We start from the raw sequence: 22,364 nt of genomic DNA on the forward strand, positions 1-22,364 counted from the left end.
TGAGTTGTTTCCTGTTTTCTGGAGGTAATAGTGTACAAAAATGGGGAATCAAAAGAGGGAATTGTCCAACAAAGGTGAAAGTGCAACAATGAAATAAAAAGTGATCATGCTGGAAATGAAATTTGAGTCAAATATAAGTGGAGTCCTAAAATAAGTATCTAATTGTGGAAATGTGACACTGTTGCCATTCAAGTCTCTAGATATGCAGCCAGAGGAATTTAGAGAAGATGAATTTATCCACATGAATGAGGAAAGTGGTTGTGATGAAAGGAATGAATGTCCCAGAGAAAGTGACAGAGTCCAAAAAACTTCGCATTGAAGGAATTCTCAGAAATACTTCACAACATTGAAAGCACAGGATGAAATGTTGGAAGCTAATATAAGTTTAGAGGAAAAAAATATGACAGTTCACAAAGGTGTTTGCTCTATACTGTAATTATGCCATGAGAAGGATGAATCACAGTTCAAACTACTCTTGGTAAGCTTTTACAAAGAAGTAAAACACTTAATTCCCAATGTTTCTGATTTTTTAAGTCTTTATACTAAATAAATATTAGTTTTACATTTTTTTCATTTCTTTATAAGTTTGTAACTGACATTGGGAGTTTTTAATGTTTTGACAAAAACAGTAAAAGGTCACAAACAATCATGATTTTTCCCATCAACTGTTATAATTGCATTGTACATTTTTTAACAATTGATAATCAATTTATTGAAATAGTTGATATAAAGTATCTGTAATGGTGACTTCAACCGCTCGGTACAAATGTAGTAATCTGCTTAATCTCTGAAGAACTGTGCAAGTCATGGAGTCATTTGTGGATCCTCATCTGGAACTGACTTGGGAAAATCTTAGAACCCTCACCACAAGGAGTTTTTTTCTCTTAGTGGTTCTCAGAGTCTTGGTAGGCATCCAAACTGGCCCTTTCACTTTGAGATTCTTTTCTTTCATGGCTCTGTTCAAGTCAGCACATACCTTCTCCAGGGATTTTACATCGTGGCTGGTTTTAATTCTCATTCAGTGAATAGACACCTCTGATTTATGGGTGTCTTTCCAGTCTGTAAGCCGTGGCTATAGCATGGCTTCCTGATGGATTTGCTCCTAGATAAGAGTGAACTGCAGTGGGCAGAAGCAGGCAGACCCTACCTGTGCTGTGGCTGCCAATGCATCTGCCTCAAAGAGATGGCCTGGCATTTTTACAATCTCATCACTACTATAAAAAGAGAGGGCTGTCTCTTTTTGTTCCCTAAAATTCTTACATAGAATTGCTTTTCTGGAAATTCACACTAGTTTATCTGCATTCTCAAGTGTGAGGAGCTCAAGACTGCATAGAGATGAATGTTTCACTTTATGGTCCCCCAAAGATAGAATCTTTTTCATACTAGAATATTCCATGGGCCTTAAAGTCTGTTATTTCACATGTAAATACGATAAATGAGTTCTTGTTTCTACCAAGTTTTGGAAAGAGTGCTTTGTAGAACTTGGATGTGAGGTTCAGCTAACAAAATTTGACTCAGTGTTTGTCACTTGTAGAAAATATTATTAAAAACAAAGACTTTAAAGTGTAAGCTTAAATAGCTGATGTTTTACTGTCTTTTAATTGAAACAAGGGTATTATGTGTGTGGTCTAGCTTTCAAAGGGTCAGTTTACACTTCATGCTAACTTTTAAAAACATTAATAATTACTAATGATAAAGCTAACATTTATGAAACACTGTGCTGGCACAAATCTAAACACTTTAAATACATGTAAATATATACATTCTCCTTTGATTATACTGAAATTGGCTTATATATTTGCATAAACTAACTGGGTACTATATTCTAAGAGAAACTCATTTATTTAATGATTTTACTTTTCAGCAGGTTTCAGTAATTTAACTCATCGAATGTCTTGTTAAGATAATATTTCTTGAGATTTAAGTAGAAAATGTGAAGCTTGTCAGAGACTCTGAATTTTTTATGTCAATGTTGGGTTAGTCATTCAGATCTCATTGTCTTTTATATAAACTATAGTTGGACTTGGATCTAAAGACATTTGTGAAGAAAAACAGTGAGGCTCTTAAACAGGTGTTGTGTATAGTGATCAAATTTTCCAGGTTTTCCAAGTTCAACTTAATATCACAGGTTTTTTTTTTCACTAAACAGAATTCTTTATATGTAAAACTAATTGGGATAAAATTCTTATTCCTTAGTAAGGTATACGTTACCAAAAAAAAAAAAAGTTTTAGACTTATAGTTATCCAACTCATTCCTTGTGGTCAGGGCATATGGTCTTTGTAACTACCCTGGATGTGTGGACTAACCTTTTGGTATTTCTTCATGTTTGAATGAGAACCTACACAATGCTTTATTTGTTTTGTTTTGCCTATATTTAGTTTTATACCCTGCTCTGTTCTTTAAAAACGATTTGAGATGCCCTCTACCTTAATTGTTATTTACTTTTTGTTCCTTCATATGAACCTGTGTTGAAGTATATATAGTTTGTTTAACTATATATTTCAGCAGAAGTTTTTCTTTAAATGTATGGGGTTGGTCTGTGTAGCCAGTTTCTGTCATTTTTGTTAGTAAATGCTCCACTGGGTAATATTTTCACTATAAACAATACATGGAACAAATTATAAACCATGTTTGAAGAAAAGAACATGCTCCCAGACCCACTTGTGCTCTACTGTAGACCAGCTCATTCTGAGTTGGCATTCTTCCTGTCATTAGTTCCTACCATAGGCCTGCCACCACTGCTTATTCATAAGGCAGAGGAGGTCACCTTATTAATGAATGGAATTTTTCACATATTATCAGTTCATATTGTCACTCATGCCTCTTTTTAAATATATTTTTTACTTTGAGCCTCATTATCTAAAAGACAGATTTTCTCTACCCTTTTCCATTAAATGGCTTTTAAGAGGCTATATCTCCAGGCCTAGTACAGTGATAGCTTGTGTTCAAGCCAGAGAATAGCAAAACCCACATGTGTACATGCTACTCATAGGTGGCATCTTTCCCAGGATCGTGCTGATCCTCAGCTGCTTTTCTTTTGAAACATTTCTATTCATTAGAGTATTTTCAGATGAAAACAGATATACAACTCTTGACCTATTTCTATTGAATATACGTTTTGACTACTGTGAAATAGAACTCTTCAGATTCTAGTATTTCTGTTGTATCCTTTGTTACTAATAACTTATTACCTCTCTTTCATTGTTTTCTTTATTGTTGCTTATTAACTGTGACACAAGTATGCTAGAGACTGGTCAGTTGTCCATCATAGTAGCTAAGGGCATGCAATTTATAGCCAGAAAGTCTTTGATTTGAATATTGACTTCAACAGCGACTCACTTGGTAACCATAAGCATGTTTTGCAACCTTGCTGCACTAGGTCACTCATCTAGAAAATGAAGAAAATGCTTGTACCTGCATTAAATGAGACAATACATGTAATGTGCTTAGCCCCGAGCCTAACCCTAGATGCACTTAATAATTGTAGCCAATGTGCTCAATATTTTTATCAACATTTACTGAGTTCCTACTCTGTGCCAGGTGTTTTTCTGGGTGTTGGAGATATAAAGATGAAAAAGATATAGTCCCTGTCATCAGGACACTCATAGTCTAGTTGGTATGGACATGGTACTGACATGGTACCAGAACTATTAACCTTGTCTACTTTTGTGGGTGTCAAGAGACATTTCCTTTCCACTTGAGAACCTTCATATCATGAACATAGATTACTTTTATAACAAAAATCAATGACAGTTACAATACTGTGTACTTGATGCTGTATTTCAGATACATATACATTGCTATAAGAACAGAGAAGCTGAGGGGGGAAACTCTTATTGGAAAACCCTTGCAACTTAGCCTTTCATCTTTATCATATTTTTCCCAAAGTTTGCTGAAGTACATATCTTTTCAGGAAGCCTGACCGAAATAATGTGGTAATCAGCTGATATGTAGGCTAAAGACTTCATGAAATGGTAGCTGTCTCTATGTGTAACTCTCTCTCTCTCTGAAACAGCTGTTTTGGCCTCCCAAGATTTTGCATTTTATAAGAGTACCGCTGTTCTTGAGCGGCATTATGCAGGTTGAGGGTCGGACAACTTCGAAACATAATGGGAGACCTTTTGATATGAAAGTAAAAGTTGCCTGGTTCATTTCTACACAAGATCATGAGGCAACCCTCACATAAATGAAGTCTAGCTTGAAATGGGGCCTAGAGCTTCATGAACTCAAGAAGGGAGACTTCGGAACCCTCCTGGAGGTTTGATCAGCCTCTCTTTCCCCAACCCTAAACAATTAGAAACTCTTTGAGAAGGCTGGAACCTGTCTGCATAGTCCAGTTTCCTGTAGCTCTGCCATCTACTATAGGGTTTGGAATCCCTGGTTGTGAATCCCTGCATCCACCATCTGATTTAAAGTATGGAATCCCTGGCTTGTTTTCAAGTTAATTGTCAGCTGAGACCTAACCTTAGGATTTTTTACAGCTTATTACTTGCTTTCTAAGTGAATTTATGAACATTCAAGTTTGTAACTCTCTGTTATTGGCTCTAGCCCATTTAAGGAAGAAAGTCGTCCAAGAAATTAGAAATGTTCCCTAACACCAAACATTCAGTTTTCTTGTGTTACCAAACTAAAGCAAAATTGTATATAATTTTTTTTCTTATCTGTTTTCTTAGCTTTCAAAATAGTTTGTGTATAAAATGAAAAATGAACAGACTTATTGCCATCATTTAGTTGTGCTGAATTGTTTGGCTGTAACTTTAGTGGTGATGGAGACCAGATTTGTGAGCTGTAGGATCTGTTCTGTTTGGATCTGACAGCTGGCTACATTAAATATCTTGGAGCTTTTTACTTTGCATGAGGATGAGAGGTTGGGAGGGTAGGAACAGCAGTGGAAGAAAGCAATCCACTTTATTTAATGTACTGCATTTGTTTACTGATTCCAGTAATAATGTTGCGCAGTTGCCTTTTAATTTCCTTTTGTTTACTGTTTAGATTTATTAACCCTGTTTTATAATACCTGCTTACTGTCTGCTCTTTAACTAGCTTTCCTTCTTTTTTAAATATACTTTAATATGTACCAATCTCTTTTGGTCTAGGCATGCCTTGATGATTTAACATGTTAATTTAATAAAAAAATATTTTTAATTCTGTAGTCATACTGAAGGTGGTGTATTCTTTCTTATTGTCCCTTAGCTGTATTATTTTGGTTAAATATTTTATAATTTGGTAAGTAGGTTACCTTTGAAATTAAGTCAGAATCTTCATCATGTCAAGCCACCATTTATGGTAACTTACAAAGTCTGCCAAACAGGAGCTTAGTCTGCATATTCCAGAATAGATTTAAAAAATAAAAAGACTAATTGTAAAGTATGTGAATTTTGTTTTATCTACTTTCTATGACCAGACTGGATATGTGGAAGGTACATACACACTAATAAAACACACACACCGAGTAAAAAGTTAAATTGTATTTGTCAGTCTTCTTATTTAGCCTACTCAGTTATACTGACTATAAATTTATTCAGTATTGTGGGAATTTTATTATCTATGAAGAATAATTATATTTTCTCTACAGGTGAGGGATTTATCCATTGCTTATATGCTGGTGACATTAACTTATCTCTATATTGGAGTCCTGGTTTTTGCTTCATTTCCTTCACCACCATTATCCAAAGACTGTATAGAGCAGGTAAGGCACTGTATACCCTCTCTGTAATTGTTCACACCTTCATATCTGCAGAGCAGACAGGCTCATACACTAGCAATGTGTGATACCAGATAGGCCTGGATTTGAACACCTCTCTACTGTTTACTGTACATGTGGGAATTTAGGCACCTGCCCCAGCCTTTCTGAGCTTCAGATTCCTCTTGCATTAAATAGTATAATACAAGTGACCATAGATTTTTAGATGGACTCTTAAGAAAACATGCTGCGCGCTGGCACCTTATGGTGCTCAAATAAATGGTTCCTGTTACGTGCATAGAATTTCTCTTTGTGTGAAAACTGTGACTAGTGGTAGTCATGAATTTATAAAACCTCCATTGAGAATACATTCAACTCCCTTATATAAAGCCCAGATCTGGAAATCTTGTGGGTAAACTTGTGTCTCAGTGCATAAGTCCCTAATGAAAGGTTTGACATTCATTTTTGTACTGTGTGGCAGACAGTAAAACAAAGAAAGACTTTTTGGCCATTAAAAAGAGAGACAGAAAAAAATTTTTTTAATTATTTTACTTTTAAAAGGCTGTCCTAAATAATATTTTCTTTGATTTGACCCAGCATAAATTTAGGAATAGTATAGTCTCTAGTTTAATGTGACTGAAGAGTTTCTCACAGAAAATAGCATTTTGCAGGTGACTTTCTTTCTAGCCAGAAGAAATTCCTCTCTAGAGTGTAGTGGAATATTTAATGTGGTTTATTGTGGATGAATTGTAAAGGTTATTTCAGAATAATAGTGTTAATGTTCTCATCTTTTTAAGAGAAATAGATTTGAGCTCCTGCTGTTATGATAGCTTGAAATGTTCTTCTCTTGATTTCCTTGATTCCAGAAGTTCTTTGGCAACCAAATGTTTGCTGAAAATTCCCCTGATGTGAACAATCCCATATAAAGCCCACTCCCTTGGGTGTAGGAGTATCTGTGGTATTTTCATTTGAAAGGAAAAAATCTGAGTGATTTTGTTTTTAGGTATCAAACTCAAATGGAGAATAGAATCACGAAAGGAAATAGAAATAAATCTTTTTCTATTTAGTGATAGACTTTAAATAATAATGATTCTGGGTGATAGATATACTCACCTTGTTCTATAATCTTTACTTTGCAAGTGCTACAATGCCTCAGAGGAGGAAAAGCAAAAGAACTAGTGAGGATGAAATAACATTGAATTAAATTAGCCATTTAAGTATGTTAAACCAATTTATGCTTGAACCTTACAGAGCAGTGTTTCTCAAACTATCTGTGGTGAAGGACAAGTCTTCTTTGTTGTTTTAATATGATCCAATAATTGCAGACTGATACCTTTATAAAATAGAACAAAAATTTAGCAATGTTGAGTTTCTATAAAAGTTTTTAAACACCTACTTCCAATTTCTGTACTTAGCTCAATGAAGAATAATGGTTCACAAACAGTTCATGGATGGGCACCAGTCCATTAACCACAATTTGAGTGGCATATATGTTCAAAATAAGCAAAAGACATTCTATTTTATAAACTTTTATATACTGCATTTTATTTTTAACATTACTTCATTATCTTTCTTGGATCAGAATTTTTTAGATAACTTCCCTAGCAGTGACATCCTGTCCTTCATTGCAAGGATATTCCTGCTGTTCCAGATGATGACTGTGTACCCACTCCTAGGCTACTTGGCTCGTGTCCAGCTACTGGGCCATGTCTTCGGTGACATTTATCCTAGGTAAGGGCTCTTCTCTTGACCAGCAAGATGTGCCAAACAACAAATGACTATGCAAACAGGTCAGTTTAAAATGTAACTAATCCTTTTGCTATAAAAATTTGCCTAATAAAAACTGGTTACTAAGGGTAGATCATTGGTGTTCTTATCTCTGAAGAGCTTTAAAAATAGAAGCCACTCCCTTGTCCAGAATAATTTGAAGTTAATTCCTTCCAGTATAATTCTGTTAGCTCTGATACCAGTTATATTTATCTCATGATTTAGCTGCTATTAATCTACACACTGCCAAGATTCTATAGTACCTGTGTTAGCCATTTATAGCTAAGCAATGCTTCTATTTTACTTTTTGGTTACTGATGTTTACTTTTATATTTATTAGCATTCATGCATTTTTACATAAATGATAGTTTAGAATTTAAGGTGAGACACATAACAAATTTAAGTTATTATTTACATCTGTAACTACTACTGCAATTTTTAATCTCTCACTAGTGATGGAGGAGTTTTGAGTCCTTTTGAAAATCTGTTCAAAGCTCATCACCCTCATTCAAGTGAAATTTCCATATACTGCTTCAGGATTTCCCTGAAATTTCCTTGTGGATCCCTCATTACCTCCTACTCTTACCCTAAGTTTTATTATAGATCTATATTACAAAAGCACCTAGTCCTAACCTATTTTATTGGGAGTAAATGACTTTAAATGAAGAAAACCTTTGGATAAAATTTGAAAAAATTACAATTTATAGTAGCCAACTCAACAAATGGTCTTAATCAGATGTTGTTTGAAATGAACTGGTGCAGTCTTGTCCCCTCTTAAATAATTAGTTATAAATGCATTGGTTTAAAAATAAAAAACTTTTAAAAGCAGAAGTCAAGTGTTACCATGATCTCTCACATTCACAACAGTAGCAGCTACTGCAGTTCTAATGTTGCTCATCTAAAAGATCGGCTTTCAGTAAATATGATTCCTGTTGTGTTTATACCCTGTGCTGTATTTACATTCACCAAAATAAAATAAGTACAATGAAGTCATAAGTTTAAAAAAATCCCTGTAGGTAAATGAATTATTCCTGTTTTCTGCTGTTAGTTTGCATAATGTTGGCTATTAGAATGTTTTCTTCTTGGAAGAAGTCTGGAATTTCCCTTTTGGGTTCACACTGCATTTCTTCCCCTACCACTGGAACACATATCATTTACCTTACAGTTACAAGAACTCTACAGACTGCATACTTTGGAGCATACTTCTTGGTCTTGGGATCCCTTTAAGTTAATTGGACCCCCAGGAATTTTAGTTTATGTGGGGTATACTTCAATATTTAACATATAATTAAAACAATTTTGTAAATATTTATGAATTTCTTTAAAAAGCAATAATAAAACCATATTTATGAAAAATATTTCCAGAAAAATGTGTTTTATATTCAAAACTCTTTAATGTCTCATTCACTTGTATATAATTGGATTCTCCCATCTCCTCTTGCATTCAATCTGTTATGTTACTTTCATTTAAATATATATGAAGAAAATCTACCCCCCCACACATAGCCACCCAGTGGGAAAAAGAAGGAATCTTTTTAACAGCCATTTCAGAAAATTTTGGATATTCTTCTTTAATACTATGCCAAACCTTGACAAATGGTAGATTCTTAAAAATTAGTTAAATCTGACATACAATTATATTAAAACCCATTGGCTGTCTTACACTTCGGCTCTTTCAACTATGCATGGTTAGTCATTTGGAAAATATTCGTTCACTGAGATCTGCAGATCTTCTAAGTGCTGACGTACTTCATTATATATCAAAACCCACATTCATTATTATCAACACTGATTTCATTATAAAAGTCTTTAAATATTGGAAAGCTGTTAAGCTCAGGGTGTCAAAAACAAGCTCTTGAAAATTCTAATTTTACTGGAAAGCTCACATTTTATCATTGGCAACACATGCTACCAGTTGTTTTCCTTGAAATGACAAGCTCATATCATTCATTTTCAAGAAAATGTCTGTCAAAGACCCAAATCTGAAGAACCATAGACTGCATGCCTTTCAAGTAAAATTAGCATTTCTTAGGAAAAAAAAGGCTGAGTTGCTCTCCAGCTCAGTTGCACAAGTGCTTTTCCTCAAGACAACTATTCGGCTTCATTATACAGCACATGTGCTTTATTATGTATTTCCTGTTTGATCACACAGAATATTAAAAAGATGTGTGTTCAAAGCATGAGATTTAATAAAACTAGTAATTTTTACTCCTTTATCAAAGACAGTTTTTAATAAAACTTATTTTTTAGAGTGTTTGGCAAGAAAGAATACAGTGTAGAATACATATTTATCTGTATGCTACAACAGCCTCTATCCATGCTAAGGGGCCAGCAGTTTTACCCACCATGGCTTTGGCAAAGCAAGTAATGTCTTATATGATTTAAAAATCATTTTTACCTCAGGAACTTCCTGAACGGGTATTGGGAACACCCTGGGGTTCATGGTTACACTTTGAGAATGACTGCTTTGGAAAATCATAATACAAAGTTGTTTCCTTTTACAATACAGAAATAACAAAGGCCCAGCCAATGTCTCAAAGCTCTGAAGCAATTTTAAGTTTGGAGTTTCTGGGTAAATAGTAAGATCTGGAAGCCTGAATATCTTTGTAATCCATCAAGATATATGACTAACCACTTATTTGTACAAATAATTTTTTTATTTTTCATTCTCTCTATAATCTTTATCTAGGATTAATTAACCTCTGATAACTTGGGCTCAAAAGGGTGCTTTGATGTGTAAATTTGGCTTTTAAGATCATTTTTGGGGGAGAAATGCAGTTACTTCTTAGGAGCATCAAATCTCAATCTCACCTTCATTATTTTTATTTGTACCCAAAATTGATTCTCGAACGTTAAATTGTTAACATCTAGTTCAAGTATTTAATAGATATTCTATTCATGGTAAGTATTTAATAGCTTTACGTGGCTGAACCCGAAAAATAAAAACCTGCCCATTTTGCCTTTCCCTTAATGTAATTTTTGTTGTTATTTATTAAAGTACTATAAACACTTTACAAAAAATATGTTAGATACAGAAAAGAGGAAAAATTACCCCAAATCACTGCTGCCTTTTAGTGTATTTCCTTCTGATATTTTTTCAAAGATTTCCAGAGTTTCTTGTGTAGTAAAAAATCAAGTTGGCATTTTTTTCAAGTTGCCTAGATAGATTTTTACCATCTATGTAAGAATGATGTTATTTTTAATAACTTTTAATATATTCCATCAAGTAAATCATTACCTTGCTACATGTATATCTAGGATACTTCTGTTTTCCACAAATATCTTTGTGTTAATAGTTGCTTTTCATGTTTTTGATTATTTCCTTAAGATATTCAAGTGGAATTGTGGATCAGAGTGTGTGAATGGATCCACACTACCAGTTTACTCCTACAAAATTTAACCTATTTACCTAGTGGCACCAAAGGGCAATTGTCCCTGGTCCAGCAACAGCTACCCTAGCACTGCCTATTTTCATTGTGGTTTTATTGCCGTTTAAGATACTCTTGTTTTAAAGATGTTAATTATGAATTTTAGTATTAAAAATTCACATTAACGCTTATAATTTGCCTGTTTTTTATTTTTTCTTTCCTCCAAACCTCTCTCTTAACTTGTAGCATTTTCCATGTGCTGATTCTTAATCTAATTATTGTGGGTGCTGGAGTGATCATGGCCTGTTTCTACCCAAACATAGGAGGAATCATAAGGTATTGCCTGTCAGGGAACTGTTCCCTCTCATATACTGGTCTTTATTTTCATGTTTTCCTTTGGTTTTTGTTGTTTTAATTTATTGTATGAAATTCTTCTGAGTATTTAAAGCTGGTAACATTCAAATGTAGTTGCCTGATAACTAGTTAAGGTGCTTATTATCTTCCATTTCTGCTTATTCTTGACTGTAGAAGCCCATTATCCCTGAGACACCTTTCCCTTTATTTTTCTTATTATTTTCCACTGTATTCCTTTCTCTTTATCCAAAACAAATGTTATTTTTAATATATAATATATAAATTCTTGGGGTACCTGAGAGTTCTCTTGTATGTCAAGGCTATGTCCTGACTTTCTTAATCCATTTCTAGTCAAGAACATATTTCAAGTCAACTATACTCAGAAAGTAACTGTTTAGATCCCAGATGGCTCTTTCCTTAATGTCCTTTCTCTAAAAACATTGTGATAGGTTGAGTAGATTGGGAATAAAATTGTGACCTCAGATTCTCATGGAAGACTTCAGTTAACCTATGAAAAGTAGGGCTGAGTCACTTTTTGAAGACCCTTACCTAGAAAAGTAGCAAAAAACAAGAGATCATTAGCCTGATGTTTATTGAATTTAATGGACTTGCAAGTTCCTATTAAGCAGTTCCAGAGAGGGTAGGAGAAGGGAGAAAAAAGTGCAGGTTTCTCTGTTTCCTGATTAGGTGTTTTTGTTATTATCTTTGGTAATTATGCTGAATGTTACCAAAGTACTCATCTGTTCTCATTCTTAAGCAGATACTAACAGTCCTTCAAAAACTCAGAATGCGTAATTAGCTTATAAAAGATCAAAGATAGAAGCCTATCTCCAGATGTTTCTGAGGAAATAGCCATACTCACTGAGGCACAGAGGAACTATGGAGATTTGAGAGATGAATAAAAAACTCTTTGTCAAGCAGATGCAATAAAGATGAACAGGAAATAATATTTTATATTAATTTAGCAAGTAAAATGTTTTAAACTCAAATGCTATATGTCAACAACAAACTAATAAAAAGTAATTTTGTTGCAGTATCAGGCTGAGGAGGGTTTAAATTGTACTGTATTTACCTTAATTGTAAATCAGAAAAAGCAAAATGCAACATATTAACCCAAAAAGCTTTTATTTTGCAGATATTCAGGAGCAGCATGTGGCCTGGCCTTCATATTCATATACCCATCGCTCATCTGTATAATTTCCCTTCACCAGGAAGAGCGGCTGACGTGGCCTAAATTAATCTGTCACATTTTCATCATCATTTTGGGCTTGGCTAACCTGATTGTTCAGTTTTTTATGTGAAATACAAAACTGTCTTCTCAAGATCTTTCATGGTATTTTGAACTTCTGACAACAATTCCACATTAATTCACTTGTAAATACTGCCGTTGTACCTCTAAATGTTTTACCAGGACAATTTGATAACAAGGGAAATAGTAGTCCATTAATAAATAATTTTGATTAGAGTGGTAAAAGGCAGTAAGAATGATCTTTTTCTCTTTACCTTTTTCATGTTGGCTCACCTCTTCATTCTTACTGTCTTTTTTGAGTTGAAATGAATGCCCTTAGGAAAAATCATGCTGGGTCTTGTTTTAGAGATATAAGGTAGGTAGGTTTATTTTGGCTACAATAAAGATTCTCAGGGTTCGCAGCAATGTATTGCCAGATCCTATTTCTCTTTTATGGTCCAGTGTATTTACTTGCATTTTGTTACTTGCTGGACCTTTTCTTCTATTTGCCCAAACCTTTACTGTTTGAAACAGTAAACTAAATACCTCATTTTAAAAAAGAAATCTTCGTAACATTAGTGTTAATGGAGTGAATTCTTAACTGAGTGCTTAATTCCATTTAAAATAAAGAAAGAAAACGACAAAGTTGTTTCAGGCCCCATGGTCATGAATTTATGCAAAATAAATGAACTTGGAGATTTTGTTGCTGTCTGGCTCCTCTTTTGCTACCAATCCAGTATGAGTGACTTAGGTCCAAATTCTAGATACCCCAGCCAGATTTTGCATTGGAACAAGTATGATTGTCCCCATAGACCCAGAAAGGCTCTTTGGCATTTTGGATCCCTGAGCATTGCATGGGATATCATGACAGGACCAATGGGAAGAAGTGTAGGAGCATGGCAGGGAGGGATATAAGAGGCCCTTCATGGGGTAAGGGAATGGAGAAGGGACCAGGAAGAGTGAGGACTCCTTCCCGACGTATTCTTGGGGTGGGGGTGGGGGTGAAAGTGGTTCTTTACCATAGGAAATGATTAATTCTGTTTCAGGTAAGACCTCCAGAAGGAGACACACACCCCCTCCTAATTTCTGTAACTATAGAGCTTAAATCCCCTTAAGAAAAACTCCTTGGATCTAAGAAAAGGATTAGGAAATCTGAATTCTTGAAATTAACACTCTCCTCTTTTTCAAACTAAAAGCTAAGCCAGAATCCAAATCTGTCTTCCATGAAATAGGACCTCCATGTTCAGATGGAAAAGTTAGATTTCTCTAATTTTAGGCTAACATTAAAAAGTGTATTTTGTACACATCCTGCATCCCAGGATGGTATGTATCTGTGTTATTTCCTATAGAGCTGTTATTTCCTTCTTTTGAGATGATGAGTAAATTGTTCTTTTAAAACCTAGTAAAGAACCCCAGATTGAAAACCAGTTGTAATTTTTTAGCAAAGCTTCCCATCCAGGCAATAGACCCCGTACCTATATTGATGAACTTTTTCTCCTAAAGCTCCTTTTTTAAAAGGCTCATTTTGAAAATTCTCAAGCATATGCAAAAGTGGAAAAAAGGTAAGATAAACCCACCATATACCCAGCCCCTAGATTTGGTAATTATAAAACTCTGCTGCATTTGCTTCACCTATTCCCTTTTACCTTTTCCAACCATAATATTTTAAAGCCAATCTTGGACTTCTTGTCATTTCATCTCTACAAACTTTAATATGCACTAATAGCCCTTAGAGTTGATATACATTATTATATTGGCTTCAGGTGTACAACATAGTGATCCGACAATTGTGTACATTACTGAATGCTCACTATAAATGTAGTTACCATCTGTCACCCCACAAAGATATTATAATATTATTGATTGTGTTCCCTATACCGTACATCATGGCTAATTATTTTATAATTGTATGTTTGTACCTCTTTATCCTCTTCACAAAGTTAGTTACATTTGTTGATAGTAACTACTAGTAGTAGAATTAGATTAATTAGAAAATTCTGCATTAGGTGTCTGGATCCCTGTGTTAACGGCTCTTAGAACATAGTAATCAAAAGCTAGGCAACTTCTTGAGAGATTTAGGCTCAATCCTTGTTTTTCCCTAGTTGTCTCCCTTGTTTTTAAAAACTTCAGAGACGGTTTTCATTGCTTCCTTTCAGTAATATACTTGAATGTTATAAAACACATGAAAAAATGATTTGATACATTTATGCCTATTTAATGATCAAAGTGAATGACAATGCATTATTTAGTAAACTAAAAGCAATGTGGATATTTGCTTTCTGTTTTTTTTTAAAGACTCAATAATTCAGAACTTCCAAAATCTTGTGTTAGTCTTATTATGCTGAGTGATGTTGCCTTCTTAAGTTTGTTTTCATGAAACTGACTCCTTTAGCATGTTACTTAGCTTGTCAGGAAACTCGTTGTGTGAGTAGGTGTGTCCCAGCTCACACATTAGGATAACGAGATTTGAACCCATTCAAATCACATTACAATTAATTTTAAACTTTCTCTACTATCATCTCTTTGAATTTTCTAATTAAATTTATTTCACTTTTTCTTTCTGATGTGGTTAACCTTAGTTTCTTTGAATTTAGCTTATTTAACACACAACTGAGGATATTACAAAATTTAAAATGGCTTGTTCAGAATTCTTAGAAAGTCTCTGGATGAATATGTAGTATGCTAATACTAAGCCAGAAAGGACAAAGAAATGTCCTTTGACATTTGATCTGTGGATGATCATCCAAAATCAGTTTCACCATCATCACATCAAAAAATGCATTGCAGTAAAAAATTAATTTACCCACAAAAAGGGACTCGATTAAAGGGAACTGTTCACTTTAACATTAAGTATATTTTGCAAATACAATACTAAATATAAAGACAAGAGAGTTTTTTGGTTTCTACATACAATACTAAATATAAAGACGAGAGTTTTTTGTTTTCTACATGGAGTTCATTGGAGAATTTTGTATCTGTATTTTGACTTACTTCCACACATAATTGAGTAAACTACCACATTCAGTGCTTTGGGAGAGGCAAAGATATATAAAACATAAATCCTATCCTAAAGGAACTCTTAATCTAATAAAAGAACTGTATATAGTTAACTAATGCAAAAGACATTAGAAAAAGAGGAATAGATAACTTCCAGTTGGGATCCTCAGGGAGGGCTGGTAAAGAAAGCTAACTGGTGAAGCAGCAAGGACCCATTTTTCAGGCTCAACTGTCCAGAATTTTAGATACTTGTTAACATTCATCATATGGGATCAGGTAAGATGTAATTGCTTTAGTTTTGGCAATTATATGTTATTGTTATACTATTGTAAATAAAAATATTATTTTCCTCTAAGATAAGTTTTATAAGAAGTGTTTGCTTCTATATATTATTTTATTGTTCTCTGCAGTTTTAACTGCATTATTCATTTTTGTGAGTCTTGACAGAAACCACAATTGATTAATAGGGGAAAATAATTAGTAACACACTGGGCAGTACAAAGACTCTCTATAAAATTTTCTCCCCAAAGACTTGATTTACTTATTAAACATCAGTATTCAAAATATCAAATGTTTGAACACATCGGTAATAGCAGAAAATATTGGTGCTGTATGTTTTTTTACAAAGGACCAACCTACTGCTTTTTAGAGTCTGGTGGTAGTGGTTTGTTTTCACATCCAAAATCAAATGTCCAGAACAAAATCCAAATCTCCTTGACACCTAAACAATACAATGTTGCGTTAGTTTGTAGGCCAAAGAGCAATGCGCCCAGGGCAGCCTGGCCCCACTTTCACAGTTGACTGCCGACTTCAGTTCATATTATGTAAACACGCATTGCAAAAGAGCTCTGATGGTAACTGCATAACCTAAATAGTATTTTCTGAAATGGAATTTGTTGTCTTTTTATATAATAGAAATTAAATCAAAAATTTTTTGAAGCAAAAGAACACTGGGATTCTGTTTAATTGAATTTTGCCGGGAAATGCTATTGCCTACTAGCATTGACCCCAGGGCAGAAAGAAGCTGGAGTCCATCATTTGCAGGGTCAAACTTTTCATGTGACATATCAAGTCACTCAAGTGACTGATGCCTCTGTCACATCAGGCCACAAGGAGCCCTTCCTAGTGTTCTGATCCTAGAGAGCGGAATATGCTAATGCTACTCCATGTTAACCCAAAACGGAAAATGATAGTCCGTTTTGGACAGTAAACTATTGTGAACTCCCCCCTCTAAGAACATCTCAGAATGTATGTGACACTTCAGGTAAGTGTAGCCCCATGGCAGAGAGCTTGGTGTCATAATCTTCCAGAGCTGTTTAGGGCAATAAAGAGCTCTAATTTTCTGCCTACCTTAAGTAAAATTCCTTTTTATCCCAGTATCATTTTTCTGTATTCCCAACTCTTCTGCAAAGGTAAAATAAAGCTGTCTTTTTAAGAGATTAAAAACTTCTCCATTCTTATTCATCTCAGGCCACAAATCATGGGATTGGGGTAGGGATTGTAAAGAGCACACACTTTCCAGATTTGTTCTTTGGCCTGCTCTTGATCCCAAGTGATCCAATTATGTTTGATCATAGCAGGCACTTAATATACACCTGTTTAGTTAATCAATTAATTAATGAGGCAGGATTCTACTTTCATAGAAAACAACATTAATTACAGTTCTCTAAGATTTTATTCCATAACCACCACCACAACAAAATTGTTTCAATCAGGTTCAGGATTAGTCCCTTAGTGAATATTTAAGTACTTACTGGCTATCAGACCCTGAGCTAAGCATGGAGAATATGGTGATGTGCTTATACACATAGTGGACGTGGTCCCGGCAGTTTAGCACCCTTTGCCCACCCTCCTGAGCACTGGCAGCTGGTCACTTTCTGGAAGCACCACTGAACTGCCAGACATCGGCCCTTTCCTGCTGCCCTATCCCTCGAGGGCTGTGATGTAGCCACATCATACATGTTTTCAAGGGACAATGTAGCATAGTGGTGCAGTAAGTACAACTTTGTAAAGTGAACCAGGTTTGACCAGGATAAAACTTTGAAATCCTAGGATAATTATCACATAAAATTATATAGACATTTGGACAAAAACTGGAAGGGGCTATATAGGAGAATGAACATGGTGACCTGTTGAAGTAAAGGGACTCAAGGGGAATCATTTATGTTGTTAATTTATTATTTGCATGACAAATATTCTAAAAGGATGTCTTGGATAAATCATGGGAAAGACATAGAAATAAATCTACACTCAACCCATGAAGTAAAGACCAACATACAATGAACCTTTGGAATAGGTTAGAGATCTTTGGGTATAGTGGCAGATCCCAGTTTTGTGGGGCTTGAAGCTTACAGGGCTTGGAGTTCCCTCTTATGGAAAAACATCCAAAATTAGAAAGATGCCCATACAAGTGAGGAGCCCTCACTTTAGCTTCTTTAGTTTTAAGGTTAATCATCTACAAACTGCTCCTGGGGGTGGGGAATTTAGAAGGCTGAACGAGGTGTAATGAAGAAAAATTGGCAGCACTCTGATATGTCAAACCGAGTTTCTCCACTAACTTTTAAGAACCACAGCTTTGGACAAAAGTCCAAATCCACAGTACCAAATCTAAGCTTTGATTTCTGTAAGAGTCTCATTGAATTTAGCAAAATAACATGGGGGTAAAAATTCATTAATGGTTAATCTAGGATCAAGAATAGGGCATTTTTCTTCTTTATATGATAGAGTTTTTACCTGGGCATGAGTCTTGCAGCATTTTCTTTTTCTTTTTTTCTTATCTACAGAGAGAATTCAAAGAAAACTTAAAATATCAAATACCTATTTGATGAATTTTAGTGATGAACTTTTTTGTAAGGACTCTTGATGGCAAAAACAAACTACCAAGAGCAAAATTAGAGTACAACAACATTTATTTATACTCCACCTTGTTCCAGAAAGGATCTGTTTTCACTACACTGAAGTAAAGTAACTTTGAAGGATTAACCTGAACATTTTTTGGAGAATAAATTAGAAATTGGTGAGACATCTTAAGGAAATGCCAAAAAATCCTTTATTGTTTATAGATAAAAACCCAGTCCAATGCAGTAAAAACCTGTACTTATTTGTCCTAGATTTGAAAGTGCGACTGTAAGTCACTTTTCCCGGTGCTGCCAGAATTCTCTTCATTTAACATGGCACTAATTGTGTCCCTTTTCTACAAAATCCTTCAGTGCGCAATAGAAAAACAGGCAAGGGGCCATTGTAACACACAGCTCTTAGAGAAAAAGCTGCAAATAAACATGAAGAGAAAAAAAGGCTCATGGTCAACCTATTGATCCATGTGAGTGGATAACCTCACAAACATACGTAAGTGAAGGAAGTCATGCAAAAGACTACAACGTTGTTTGGTTCCATTATATGAAATGTCTAGAAGGGGCAAATTTATAGAGACAGAAAGCAAAATAGTGGTTGCCTAGGATTAAGGGTGGAAGCAGGGGTTAATTGCAAATGGATATGGGAGAACTTCTAGGGTGATAGAAATGTTCTAGAAGTGGATTGCAATGATTGCACAATTACATACTTTCTAAAACTATTGAGTTGTTGGTTTACATATGGTATGTAAATTATCCCTCAAAGCTGTTAACAAAAAAAAAAAAGGCCAACCTTAGTAGCAGAAAAGGAAAAGTGATTTAAAATGTTTGCTAGTTGTCAAATACTACAATAATAATAGTAATGATACTCTAACAAAGGGGTGGAAATGGACACTCATACACAAGTGGTAGATGTAAAAGTGGATGCAGACTTTCTGAAGGTATTTTGGCAATATGCATCAATCTCAAAGTGAGCCTTTGAACATACTCCCAGAGGTATAAACTAATGAAATAACTGAACAAGTGTAGACATACACACACATGTTTCTCTCTACTATGTGTAATGGAAAAGTTAGAAACAACCTAAATGTCCACTAGTAGGAGATAAATTATGGACTATCCATCTAATAGAGTACTGTGATGCAGATGAATATGTGTGATGTCAAAAATGTTTATAAATATAAGTGATTACAATTAAATGTATATAGAATTAAGAACATTTGTTTATACATATATAAAGGCCTGGAAATTGATATCATAAATATGGACATTAGGCATCTCTGAGTGTAGGACTGTTGTGTGGTTTTTTCTTTTTTTTTATTAAGATTTCACTGATATACACTCTCATGAAGGTTTCACATGAAAAACATTGTGGTTACTACATTCCCCCATATTATCAAGTCCCCACCCCGATACCCCATTGAAGTCACTATCCATCAGTAGTAAGATGCCACAGGATCACTACTTGTCTTCTCTGTGCTACTCTGTCGTCGCCCTGACTGCTGCCACACACCATGTATACAAATCATAATACCACTCAATCCCTTTCTCCCTCCCCACCAACCCTCCTCCACCCCTCCACTTTGGTAACCACTAGTCCCTTCTTGGAGTCTGTGAGTCTGCTGCTGTTTTATTCCTTTAGTTTTGCTTCCTTTTTATACTACACAAACAAGGGAAATCATCTGGTACTTGTCTTCCTCTGCCTGGTTTATTTCACCTAGCATAATACCTTCTAGCTCCATCCATGTTGTTGGAAATGATATGATTCGTTTTCTTCTTATGGCTGAATAATATTACATTGTGTATATGTACCACCTCTTCTTTATCCATTCATCTACTGGTGGACACTTAGGTTGCTTCCATTTCTTGGCTATTGTAAATAGTGTTGTGATAAACATAGGGGTGCATATGCCTTTTTGAATCTATGATCTTGTTTCCTTTGGGTAAATACCTAGGAGTGCAATTCCTGGGTCAATTGGTATTTCTACTTTTAGTGTTTTGAGGAACCTCCATAATGCTTTCCAGAATGGTTGAACTAATTTACATTCCCACCAGCAGTATAGGAGGGTTCCCCTTTATCTGTATCCTCACCAGCATTTGTTGTTCTTAGGTTTTTGATCGTGGCCATCCTTACTCGTGTGAGGTGGTATCTCATTGTGGTTTTAATATGTACTTCCCTGATAATTAGCAATGTGGAGCATCTTTTCAAGTGTCTGTTGGTCATCTGAATTTCTTCTTTGGAGATGTATCTGTTCATATCCTCCACCCATTTCTTAATCAGCTTATTTGCTTTTTGGGTGTTGAGGTGTGCGAGTTCTTTATATATTTTGGATGTTAACCCCTTGTCAGATACGTCGTTTATGAATATATTTTCCCATACTGTAAGATGCCTTTTTGTTCTACTGATGGTGTTCTTAGCTGTACAGAAGCTTTTTAGTTTGATGTAGTCCCATTTGTTCATTTTTGCTGTTGTTTCCCTTGCCCAAGAAGATGTGTTCATGAAAAAGTTGCTCATGTTTATATTCAAGAGATTTTTGCCTATGGTTTCTTCCAAGTGTTTTATGGTTTCCTGACTTACATTCAGGTCTTTGATCCATTTCAAGTTTACTTTTGAATATGGAGTTAGACAATAATCCAGTTTCATTCTCTTAACATTTAGCTGTCCAGTTTTGCCAACTCCAGCTGTTGAACAGGCTGTCATTTCCCCATTGTATATCCATGGCTCCGTTATTGTACATTAATTGACTTGGGATTATATCTGGGCTCTGTGTCTGTTCCATTGGTCTATGGGTCTGTTCCTTTGCAGGTACAAAATAGTCTTGATTACTGTGGCTTTGTAGTAGAACTTGAAGTTGGGGAGCATAATCCCCCCAGCTTTATTCTTCTTTCTCAGGATTCCTTTGGCTGTTTGGGGTATATTGTGGTTTCAAATCAATTTTATTTGCTCTAGTTCATTGAAGAATGCTGTTGGTATTTTGATAGGGATTGCATTGAATCTGTACATTGCTTTAGGCAGGGTGGCCATTTTGACAATATTAATTCTTATCCATGAGGATGGGATGTATTTCCATTTGTTGGTGTGTTCTTTAATTTCTCTCATGAGTGTGTTGTAGTTTTGAGGGTATAGATCTTTCACTTCCTTGGTTAGGTTTATTCCTAGGTGTTTTATTCTTTTTGATGCAATTGTGAATGGAATTGTTCTCCTGATTTCTCTTTCTGATAGTTCATTGTTAGTGTATAGGAATGCAACAGATTTCTGTGTATTAATTTTGTATCCTGCAACTTTGCTGAATTCAACTATTCTAGTAGTTTTGGGGTGGATTCTTTAGGGTTTTTAATGTACAATATCATGTCATATGCAAACAGGGACAGTTTAAGTTCTTCCTTACCAGTCTGGAGGCTTTTTATTTCTTTGTGTTGTCTGATTGCCGTGGCTAGGACCTCCAGTACTATGTTGAATAAAAGGGGGAGAGTGTGCATCCTTGTCTTGTTCCCGATCTTAAAGGAAAAGCTTTCAGCTTCTCGCTGTTAAGTATGATGTTGACTGTGGGTTTGTCATATATGGCCTTTATTATATTGAGGTAATTGCCCTCTGTACCCATTTTGTTGAGAGTTTTTTTCATGAATGGATATTGAATTTTGTCAAATGCTTTTTTATCATCTATGGAGATGACCGTGTGGTTTTTGTCCTTTTTGTTGATGTAGAGGATGATGTTGATGGATTTTCGAATGTTGTACCATCCTTGCATCCCTGGAATAGATCCTACTTGATCATGATGGATGATCTTTTTGATGTATTTTTTAATTCCATTTGCTAATATTTTGTTGAGTATTTTTGCAACTATGTTCATTTCATCAGGGATATTGGTCTGTAATTTTCTTTTTTTGTGGTGTCTTTGCCTGGTTTTGATATTAGAGTGATGCAGGTTTCATAGAATGAGTTTGGAAGTATTCCCTCCTTTTCCATTTTTTGGAAAACTCTAAGGAGAATGGGTATTAGGTCTTCTCTAAATGTCTGATAAAATTCAGTGGTGAAGCCATCTGGCCTGGGTCTTTTTTCTTGGGTAGTTTTTTGATTACCAATTCAATTTCATTGCTGGTAATTGGTCTGTTCAAA

At 35.0% G+C, this 22,364-nt stretch overlaps 1 protein-coding gene across 11 annotated transcripts in view; it reads left to right on the plus strand.

The window, feature by feature from the left end:
• Positions 1 to 13,102, plus strand: part of SLC38A9 (solute carrier family 38 member 9) — an 85,498-nt gene extending 72,396 nt beyond the window's left edge. For 10 of the 11 annotated variants that reach the window (XM_017671095.3, XM_073236218.1, XM_073236207.1 and 7 more), the window contains 4 exons: positions 5,577 to 5,690; positions 7,267 to 7,415; positions 11,066 to 11,155; positions 12,309 to 13,102. In XM_017671095.3, the coding sequence (XP_017526584.3) occupies positions 5,577 to 5,690; positions 7,267 to 7,415; positions 11,066 to 11,155; positions 12,309 to 12,474 (519 nt within the window). In that variant the 3' untranslated portion in view covers positions 12,475 to 13,102. Of the gene's footprint in view, positions 1 to 5,576; positions 5,691 to 7,266; positions 7,475 to 11,065; positions 11,156 to 12,308 lie in introns of all 11 variants that reach the window. The other variant, XR_001854785.3, reaches the window with a different exon arrangement.
• The last annotated feature ends 9,262 nt before the right edge of the window (positions 13,103 to 22,364 follow it).

Source organism: Manis javanica, chromosome 1 (assembly GCF_040802235.1).
Source record: "Manis javanica isolate MJ-LG chromosome 1, MJ_LKY, whole genome shotgun sequence".
Lineage (NCBI taxonomy): Eukaryota > Metazoa > Chordata > Mammalia > Pholidota > Manidae > Manis > Manis javanica.